This window comes from Cornus florida, unplaced genomic scaffold, assembly GCF_030987335.1.
Source record: "Cornus florida cultivar Cherokee Brave unplaced genomic scaffold, ASM3098733v1 CherokeeBrave_3.0.0_Hap2_Chr04, whole genome shotgun sequence".
In the NCBI taxonomy this organism is placed as follows: domain Eukaryota; kingdom Viridiplantae; phylum Streptophyta; class Magnoliopsida; order Cornales; family Cornaceae; genus Cornus; species Cornus florida.
In genome coordinates, this window is record NW_026775574.1 from 27,605,499 (window position 1) to 27,616,409 (window position 10,911).

Here is a 10,911-nt window from a genome sequence, read left to right on the forward strand (position 1 = left end):
TGGTATGGTGGAAAGAGAATTACTCATTCTAGCAGCCAACGGCAATTTAGATAACTTTACATACATCTTGACGATACTCGACATCTGAACAAAAAGAAAAAACAACATTTTATTTATACAAATGAAATCATTCCTACTGCATTGTATGTATGTCTTCTCTTTGCAAGAGATGCATAAATGAAACAAAATTAGACAAATGAAGACGTAACAAACTTTGATAACCAATTCTTCTGAAAACCCTAGCACGGTACAAAAGAATAGGCTTCAAATTATCCACAGTAATGTAAAAAGTCCAATAAAAATCAATACATATATTTATAGAAGAAGAAGAAGAAGAAGGTGTCGTACCACTACAAGTCACGAAATAAACCTTCCGAGTCTCCGACTTCGCTTCTTCTCTTCGCCCCTTTTCTTCTGTGCGATTACTGTATTGTATGTCTATCGGTTGGCAAACCTAATAGAAAAGGGGTGGAGTTGGATGGGAGCTTATTGTTATGGGCCCCTTATCCAACCAAGTAGGTCTAGCCCAATAGTCACACATACATCCCACATTCACAAGATCTAACCCAATCCTAAGAAGCCCAGACGTACAATCGATTAGGGAAAAAAACAAAAAGATTCATTGCAAAATAAACACGCTTGAATAATTTTTACACACTGTCCATCCCCCTTGAAGCCTATTTTTCCAACACACTCCAACTTGTTCTTGTAAATATTTTATTTTTTTGAAAAAATTTAATTTAAATGCAATTTCCTTTATTTTTACTTTCCTCGTTTTTTAAGTTTCCTTAAGCTTTTAGTTTTCTTGGTGATTAACCGAAAACTTCTTTTTACTATTCATATTTACGCTCTGTTTGGAACCAAATCCTTCGGGATTTGGATTTAAAATTGGAAAAGGAATTGGATTGGAATTAAAATAGAATTTCACTTGTGTTTGGAGTAAACCGGAATTCTAACTAAATGAATTACCTTTCTATGTTTGGATGGAAAAAGGAATTGGAATGGAAATATTATTTTTCACCAATTTATCCTTATAGAGAGATGTGTATACGTATATTTGCATTAATTTACTTGCCTAAGCTAAGCTTTGTTTGCGGGACATATATTGGTACTTAAAACATAAATTTTATTTAAAATAATTTTGGCAACTTAAACCACATAGTATGAAACAATATTTTAATATACTTCTTTTACTCTTAAATTTTTTATTACTACTATAAATATACAAACAATAATATGTATAATTACATGTGTTTTGTTACCATATATATATATATATATATTTAAAAAGAGTGAAATAAGTCAATTTGGTCAAATATTCTAAACCATCATGGTGAAACATTATTTGAATTATTAATCAATCCTAAAAACAAATAAAATATCTAAATGAACTAAAGTTCTTTATTTTTCTCTCCTAATTAGCTCCAGAGATTGAACAAAAATAAAGCAAACTAAAAAAAATCCATTCAAGACTTCATAGTCATTTTCCATGACAACCAATCTTTACGCATATGAACTGGGCATCCAAACAATCCTTTAGCAGCTACCGGATCCGAAATAAGAAAATCATAACTAGCAAATAAAAAAGTTTTGTCAATTCTCTTCATCGCTTGTAACTCTAAAAACACTTCTTCTCCCGAGTAAAATCGTCGTCTGCCTTTCTCAGCCACTGCATTTGCTTTCTCAGCCACAACATTTGCTTTATCAAGAGCACTTGCAATTTTGTTCATCGTGCTTGTAATATTATTGATATTGTTGTTAAGCTCATCTGTTTTGGTTGTCTTTTTCTTATTACCCTTTGATGAAGATGCAGATGCATATGGAACGTAAGCAGTAGAGGATTGTTGAATTGTATATTCGTCTTCAAAATTTTCAAGATCAATCTCGTTTTAGCTAGTAAGTCATCAATGTCCTCAATTGTCTTCCCTTCATTTGCCAAACGACGTTCCCTTTCTTCATTTGTCCAACGACGATTTTTTTCTTTCGCACTTTCAGCTACTCCCCCCATAGCTCGATCTTTTTCAAATATTTCACGAAGCAGATTAAGGCATGGAAGTGTCACATTGCGCACTTTTTTTGCATCAGGATAAGACTGTTATTATAAAAATACTTCACAAGTTAAAACTATAATATAAGAAAATCAGGGAAAAAATGCATAAGAATTTTTTTTACTTACTTTAATTAAAGCATCCCACACAGAATTTGTTGCATCAATTTTTTTCGTAATATCGTTCCAAGCAAATCCACTACCACGTTTGAAAACTTCTAAGGCAATATCCATTTTCCGTTTTAAAGTCTTTAGTCGATTCTGCACTTTATCTTTATTCACTTTCACAGGAAATCGTGCATTGATAGCATCAACAGCTACATCATAAGCGGAAGGGTTGAAATTCCTATCAGGCTTTTGTCCTTGTAGTTTTTGTTCATGCAATTGTTGAAGATACAAATCCATTTGAAGTGTCCACACCAAATATCCATTTGTATTTGTTCTTTCATCTTCTTCTTGTATATCCATTTTTTAAGCTGCTACAAACCATCACCAATAAGTGTAGGCTAACAATAATGAAAAGATAAAAAAACATTCAATGCATCACTATCTTAAAAGATTTAAACAATTATATGTTAATGTCAAACAAAAACTAAGAATTACATCCATTTATTGACTATAAATAAAGATAAATAAGAAATTACATTTAAACAGGTGGAGAAAATTAAAATTTGATCCCAAACAAATCAGAAGATTATTTTAATATATGAAAATAATACTATAACTAACAATTATCTATTAGCTAAATAATTAACCCACATGTTTGCAGCTATATGATCTCTTTTCATTGATCCTTGTCTACCTTCTTCAGATGCATCTACATTTGCATGTTCTTGTGCATGTTGTACTTCCTCATTCAAGAGATCTTCATCAACTTCTGCAATAAGTGTATCATCTGGTTCTACTCCCATAAGAAAATTGTGTAATATGCAACAAGCCAATACAATTTCTGTTTGTGTCTCAAAGCCATATTGTGGTTCAGTACCACTAGCAAAAATTGGAAATCTCTTTTTAACTATGTCGAATATTCTTTCAATTGCATTACGTAAAGAAGCATGTCTATGATTAAATATTTCTCAGGGTGTTTGTGGTCCACGAGTTGAGTATTCTTTTAAGTGATAACGCGTTCCTCGATAAGGAGTAATAAATTTGGATTTTAATGCATATTCAGCGTCAACTACATTATATTTGCCTAAAAAAAAAAAAATTAATTACATACTCATATTAGTTGTGAAATAAAAATAATAATTAATTTACCTTCGGGAACCTCTAATTTGTCTTCTCTCCTTAACGCATCATCTAAAATTTTAGAATCAGATGCAGACCCTTCCCATCCAGGCAATACATAAGTAAATTTTAGATCAAAGCTGCATGCTGCCAAGACATTCTGTGTCGGAAAATCTTTTCTTCCTCTAAATCTGGCCACATCATGTTTTGAAACTTTCACACGGATGTGTGTTCCATCAATAACTCCAACACAGTCCTATCATATTGAATATATTTAAAATTTTCAACCAATATAATGTAAAATTATATTTAATTAAATTAAATTTTAAATTACCTGAAAGTACGGATAGAATCTATTACTATTCTTTATTTCTGGAGAAATTGTTGTTGCATCCGGTTGGATAAAAAATTTATCTTCCAATGATAGTATAGCCCTCAAAACCTTATGAAAATGACGACTAATAGTCTCAGTAGATCGATGAAAGAAGAATCTAATTGTGCAGTTCCTAACATTATGAGCTAGAATATAAAGAAATTTTGCCACCTGTTCCTCAACGCAGCTATATGCATTGTCTGTAAGGCGTCTAGTTTCTCGAAGAATCTCAACTAACTTAGCAAATGTATTTGGCCCCATACGTAAAATGTCACGACTTCTTTCATTATTAATTATCTTTTCCATTAATTTGTTCCTGATTTCTTCTCTCTCTCCAGCATTTTCTGAAATTGATCTATTTAAATAGTTTGCTTGTTGATAGTATGTCAATAATGTCACTAGATGGGCCACAAAAGCAACCATTACCCCAACTGCCATTTGCTTCATTCGTTTTGGTTCTTCCATATTATCCATTTACAAATTTTAATCAAACTAAATAACATAGTAACAAAATAAAATTACAACAAACATCACTTAACTCTTTATAATTTATTTAAAGACATTTATTCATTAAATAAGCTAAATGGTTCAGTGATGTGTCACTCAATGTCACATTTTCCCTAATAAAAATCTAAATAGGATCTACTTAAAACATGGTAGCAATTAATATAGCAATTTGGTCAAATATTCTAAACATCATTAATCATTGGCATATATATGTAAAATTTTGAATACGCAAATCTCCATCCCAAGTAGTAATATTATTTATTTTGTGGGTGCTACCCTACAGATGGAGTCAAAATGGAACGGTGCCATCAACTAACTTGAAAAAAGTGGGTTCAAAGAAGGTTGAAGGAAGCCCTCCGGATGGTATGGAGATGAACAAATCAAATACTGAGCTGTTGGTCCGGTTGGATTTTATACGTCCTTGAAGGTCAAAGGAATGTGATCTAAGTTGAAATACAAATAGAACAACAATAAATAGCACATTAATGAAGTATGCTAAACAACAGGAAAAAAAAAGGGCAATTGAAAAGGTCACATCTATATGTATATTAAAATCATAAATCTACATATTTGTTTTTATGAAAAGGAGAAAAATTAAAGTGTAGAGAGAAAACTTACCATTTTGGCTACGTAGGTCTGTAGGAATGGTAGAGAAGAAGATACTATAGCAAAGAAAAAAAAAAAGACATATTTAAATATGTATTTCTTATTAAAGATATCAGAATTGATCTATAGAATAGAAAAAGCTTACAGTTTGGCCTAGTCTTGCGTGTTAGAAGAGAAAAATTGATGACAGAGAATGAAAGACAATGGAATGACAGAGGATTCACACGAATATTCACTTTATAGAAAAAGTGATACGTCAAAAGAGGAGGATATTTTGGTAAAATTAAGTTACTTTGAAAAAGTTGTTACTTACCTCATCACAAATCCCATGAAATTCTGCCATTTTTCCTCGGATTTGTTACAATTACGATATTTCCTATCAAATCCGATGAAATCCAATTCCTATTAAAATTCCTTTCTTTCCAAACAACATAAATTCCTTTTTAAAATCAAATCCCGTGAAATCATATCTTTCCAAACAAAGCGTTAGTAATCAAATTATTCATTTCTCTTTGTTTTTTTAGGAAATTTAGTTTTTATGTAATTTCATTCATTTTTAGTTTCCATATATTATTAGTTTCCTTATGTTTTTTTTTATAGTTTCCTTAAGGAATTAATTTCCTTAAAACTCCCCATTAGTTCTCTTACTATCATACACATATTGAGTCTAGACTTTGGATTGTCATATCACCCTCTGTATGATAGATGGGATAAATTTTTAGGTGGTCTGATACCCAACTAGCTAGTCCAATACCCACCTAGCTATGTCATTTATGGTCTTAAGAAATCCGCTTTCATTTTAACACCTAAGCATCTCCATTATTAGAGTTTGGTCTGACATTTTCTCTCTTTACCACCTTTTATAGGAAAAAAAAATCATCTCATTTGCACCTCTCACTAGAAGCTGTCCAATGAGGGATAAATGTGTTGATTTGGCACTTTTGGCAAAAATCATATTTACCATCAATCATATATTGTAATACCCCTAATTCTCAAAAGGATAAAGTTGAAATTTAATTATTTATTTTTATGTGCATTTAATTGATTAACTGATTATCTGTTTTATGTGCATTTAAATGTTTAATATATAGCTGTATGTTTTATTGTAATTGTTTATGTGTTTCAAATTAAGTGTTTAATTGTTTGTTTAAATTAAGTATTTGATTAATTGGTGATTTAAATGAATTGTTTTCTTTAATTGTGTTTATTGAAAATAATTAATTGTTTAATTGTATTTTTGTTTTTGGTAGTTACATTAATTGTAGTTTTCTTTGTTTTAGTTAATAAAATGCGTTGTTTGTAGTTTAGGGTTTTGTTTTATAAGTTAGGGTTTTGATTTAGTTTAAGCCGACTTTTACTAAGTGGGGAATTAGAATTAGGTTTTCATCAAGGCCTATATATTTATAAGTTTTGTGTCTGCAAGGGTTTTAGAACCCTTTTCCTGTAACTGGAGGTAGAGAGGAACAGAGAGGGTTTGAGGAAAAACACAGAGGGAAGATTGAAAGGCAAAACAGAGAGGGTCGTGAGAGATAAACGGAGAGGCTCAAGGAATTAATCTAAAAGGGAGTTGCTCGTGGGTTGAGTCAAGAAGCAACAGAGGAAGAGAATAGTGTTCAGAGGAGGAGAACAGTCTTGGGGTTGCCGGAACTCAGAGACGATGGTTTAGGTTTCAAAACTGAAACCGAAGGCAAGTTTCATTCTATCTCCTTCCTGTAAACTTATGTTCTGTGCATTCTAAATGGCCACCAGGGATTTAATTAACCTTTAAAACGGATGTTTATGTATATTATTTTAGACTGAAACTATTTGTATGTTTAATGAGCAAAGTTAGATTTTCTTGCATAAACTGTTTCAGTTATGGTGTAAATTTATATCAAGTATTCGTATTGGAATTAGAGGAGTCTTTAGGACCCTTATAACTTAAGTAAATCCTATAAACTTTAAATAAATACAATTGGAACAAAGGATAGAACTTCAACGGAATTAAAGAAGATGAACAGAGTAAGCACAAACTATTTTCTTTTCGGTTTTGATTTTTGTCAATTAACTCGTACTGGAATGGGAGGAGTTTATAGGATTATAAGAACTTCAATAAAACCCTAAGAATGCTACAAAGGTTTGGGATAGGACACCGGGCTTCGCCGGAAGCACAGACATCAACCGGACGAAGCAGTAGAGCAGAGATAGCTCTCACGGGGGGAGAGCCGGCTCCCTAAGTGAGGGAGCTGGCTCCCATGAAGAGAGAGCCGGCTTTTCATGAGGAAGAGCCAGCTCTGGAAGCTTTGGAGCCGGCTCCAAGGGTTTTAGTGCCGGCTCCCTTGTAAAAATGCCCATACGGGGTGTTTTCTGATGTTTTGTGATTTTCGGGGCTTGAATGGACTTTCTGGAAAGTTATGGGGGGTTTTAAAAAAATATTTTTAACCTATTTAAGATCCAGGGATGTTGGTTTAGGCTGGGATAAGAGACATCATGAAATATAAACTTTTAATTGGCATGCTGTCACGGAAGGAGGAAGGTTTATTTTGCTATTTTGTGTTAGCAACTTAAACAGACTGCTAAAGAATTATATGTGGGATGGTATGTCAATGATATATACAAATTAATGAAGGCTAGAAAGGTTGGTTTAGGATATGGTTAGTAACAACATGAGCTTTAAATACTAAGTCACATGTTGTTAGGAGTTGGAGAGGTTTTACTTGTTGGTTGTGTCTTAACCACTTAAAATGGTTTAGTATAAAACACCATTAGGGTTTTATTTAATGTGCAGATTGGACTTCTGCGTGTCATAATATCGTGCACAGGTTTAAAGCTGGAGGATTAAATAGACGTCATATGATGTAAATATTAATTTGCATGTCGTCAAGGATTAAGGAGGATTTAATTACTAGTCTTTGTTTAAGTAATTTAATTGAACTAGTATGGGAATATGGTTTGGGATTTTCTAATATAATGTGCAGTTATGAATCTAATATTCATTATATTATGTTATGGATGATAATTGCTGAACTGTCATGATTTCTGTTCTGTTAATTATATGGAAATGAATGGTTTAAATTGTTTATCATTACATTAACAATTTAAAAGGAGGATTTATGATTATAATCATATACTGGATGCGTAGTAGAACCTTACATATATTGGATTTCTATTATGTTTATTTCTGGATGGATTTGATGTTCAAACATGTGTGCATCATTTATGGATCATATGCATTATATGTACCAGTATGGGATGGTGACATATCAGGGACGGATTAGATCACAAAGCTAAATCCTACCTGTTCATACATATGGAACGGATTAACTAAAACAGTTAACTCCTACATGGATGCATGTCCTGTCAACTAAAATAGTTGAACGACATAACAGATGATTGTTTTACTTTTCTGTATTAGGAAAGATTTATATATATCATTATGGTACCGTAATATGAGCTTGAGTCTCCTGATCACGGTTAAGGTGCGTATATCGCATTGGATGGAGAACTGGACCTAATGACGTTCCCTGGTAGTTCTAGGTGTTTGACTACGCTACGTGCGCTTTGCATGTTACCTTCTACTCAGGTGTGATGACTATAGGTTAGTGGGCATCCTATAGTGTGTACCTATATCTATATGGACTATTTTAGCTTTTGCTGAACTATCTAGGATGTATCTGCGTATCGGGTTAATATATGGATTGTAATAGTATGGAACTTACATGGGGGCCTGACCCACCCTTATTTTTCAGGTGATCGTCAATACCTGGCTTAGAGTTTGATCGTGGTGATGTAGATACAGTCATTCACTCTTCCGACTAAATAGGATTTTTCTTTCTGTTTTTAGTTTTGGATTTTGACTCTGTAAAGTTTTATCAGTTGAGATTATTAGGGGTCCACTAGTTGGATTCCCGAGTTGTACGGATTGGAAAATTTAATTATATTAAAACTTTTATTTTGGAGGTTTTACAATTAGAATTCTTTTTAGCGTATTATTTTATTTTTTAATTCTTTTGTACTCTTGCTTGTTTACATATTAATTATTTGGTATCTCTTGGATCTGTGCCCAGACTTGATCACCCGTGACTCTAGAATCGAGGGGTATCACATATATACGTGTTATTTATGCATTATCTTTATACACCGTATTATAAAATTTTGACTTAGTAGGTCCCACATACAAAAAATATTATAAAGTTTCCACCTATGAAGACCTGGATTTCCAACATTTTCATCCATTTACTTCTGGAGACCAGAGTCTAAGCGGTTGTCTTTAGAGTGGATCGTGCCAGGGAAGATCAAAAGAAGGAGGACCGGGCCATTAAGAATGAGATTAGTTGAATCCAGCCATGGAGGCCCACAGTAGTGGGCATTTTACGTCATGAATGTGTAATTGCCTTTATTGCATTTCCTTAATAACAATGTTTATTATTGCTCTGAATACGACTTTGTAGTTTCACCAACTTGGGTTGGGCACTCCTATTCATTTGTTCTTTTTTGAACTCCATAACTTGCTTCCTCTTATTAACCCTTTTAATGCAACTACGGGATAACCCTTATAGTACAGGGATAAGGGCCATGGGATTCATTCAGCCCGAGTCTTGAAGTGCAGAACACGTTGTTCTTTTTGTGACGATCCCTTGTAATACAGGGACATTAATCACGGGATTCATTCAGCCCGTGCCCTTATAGTACGGGGCATTTAATGTGAGTCCCTTATAGTACGGAGACAAGAATTATGGGATTAATTCAGTTCGGACCCTTATAATACGAGGCACATTAATGTTAGTCCCTTATAATACGGAGACAACTTTATATCTATAGGATAGATGAAAATATAAATTTGCACAACTATTAATGTGATCAAAATGGATTTTATTGAGAGTTGAATCGAAGATGTACTTGCGGTAACAAATAGAAAAAATCTAAGCGACACGATACTAAAACGAAATTAAAAGCAGCACTCACTAGAAGTAACACTAGGCAATATGAAACTAAGGGCACGTACTAATGTCTAACTCTACTGATAGTACTTCCTCAGGTGCTCAGCATTCTAAGGATGGACAAGTTGTTTCCCTCCTAGTGTTTCTAGCTAGTAGGTGCCTTGTCTCTTTGTTTGAACAACCCTATAAGGGCCTTCCTAGTTGGCAGCAAGCTTACCCTCGTTCGGCTCTTTAGTAGCTTGGGTGACCCTGCGTAAGACTAGATCCCCAAGCTCAAACCTCCTTTCTTTCACCTGAGAATTATAATATCGGGACATTGTTTGTTGGTACGCTGCAACCCTAACTTGGGTTTGCTCTCTTCTTTCTTCAACTAGATCCAAGTTGACTAACAACTTTTTTTCATTCTGGAGGGGGTTGTAGTTGGTGGTCCTGAAACTTGCCAAACCAGTTCCTACTGGAATTACAGCTTTACTTCCGAAAGCTAAAAGAAAATGAGTTTCTCCTATTGGGGTTTTTGAGGTGGTTCTATAAGCCCACAACACGTTTGGAAGTTCCTCTGGCCATAACCCCTTTGCCTTTTCTAGTCGTTTTTTTGATCAAGCTGAGTATTGTCCTATTGGCGACTTCGGCCTACCCATTGGCTTGCGGATGGCCGGGAGAAGAATAGTGATTTCTTATTCCTAGTTGAGAACAGAAATCCTAAAAAATAACACTATCAAATTACTTCCCGTTGTCCGAGACAATAACATGAGAAACACTGAACCTACATACTATTGATTTTCATGTGAAATCCTTGACATTGTTTGACGTGATTGTGGCCAGTGGTTGGGCTTGTAATGACCCGGAAATTTTCCTTCCTTTCCTTTTTCTTGAAATTTTACGGATAAATTTTTTTCGTTTAATTTTCTTCTATGAGTTCAGTTTCTCGTCGCTTAGTGTCATCTCAAGTGCTCATGAATGGTTTCTGAGACTCTTTTCCATGGATTGACAACTTCATTTGAGGACCGAGTCATTTCCACATTTTTTTGTTTTTCGACACTATGCACTATTTCGTCTTTTTCCCTATTCTGTCTTTTCCCCGTTTGTCACTTTTGTCACAACCTCACTTTTCATGCTCGGAGTTGGTTTTCGACTTCACGTGCCTTCATCTTGAGTGGTTTCCACAAAATGCGTATCTTTACTTTTACAAGAAAGTACTCTGGTTGCTCCCGGTGTCCATAGGGGCAAGGATG

The 10,911-nt window shown here is 33.9% G+C and overlaps 1 protein-coding gene across 1 annotated transcript; it reads right to left on the bottom strand.

Annotated features, from left to right (window-relative positions):
* Positions 1-1,466: 1,466 nt before the first annotated feature.
* Positions 1,467-2,515, bottom strand: LOC132304866 (uncharacterized protein At2g29880-like). Its single transcript, XM_059802571.1, has 3 exons — positions 2,177-2,515; positions 1,990-2,092; positions 1,467-1,861 (listed from the first exon to the last, which is right to left on the bottom strand). The coding sequence occupies exons 1-3, from the start codon at positions 2,513-2,515 to the stop codon at positions 1,467-1,469; spliced, it is 837 nt and encodes a 278-aa protein (XP_059658554.1).
* Positions 2,516-10,911: the final 8,396 nt, after the last annotated feature.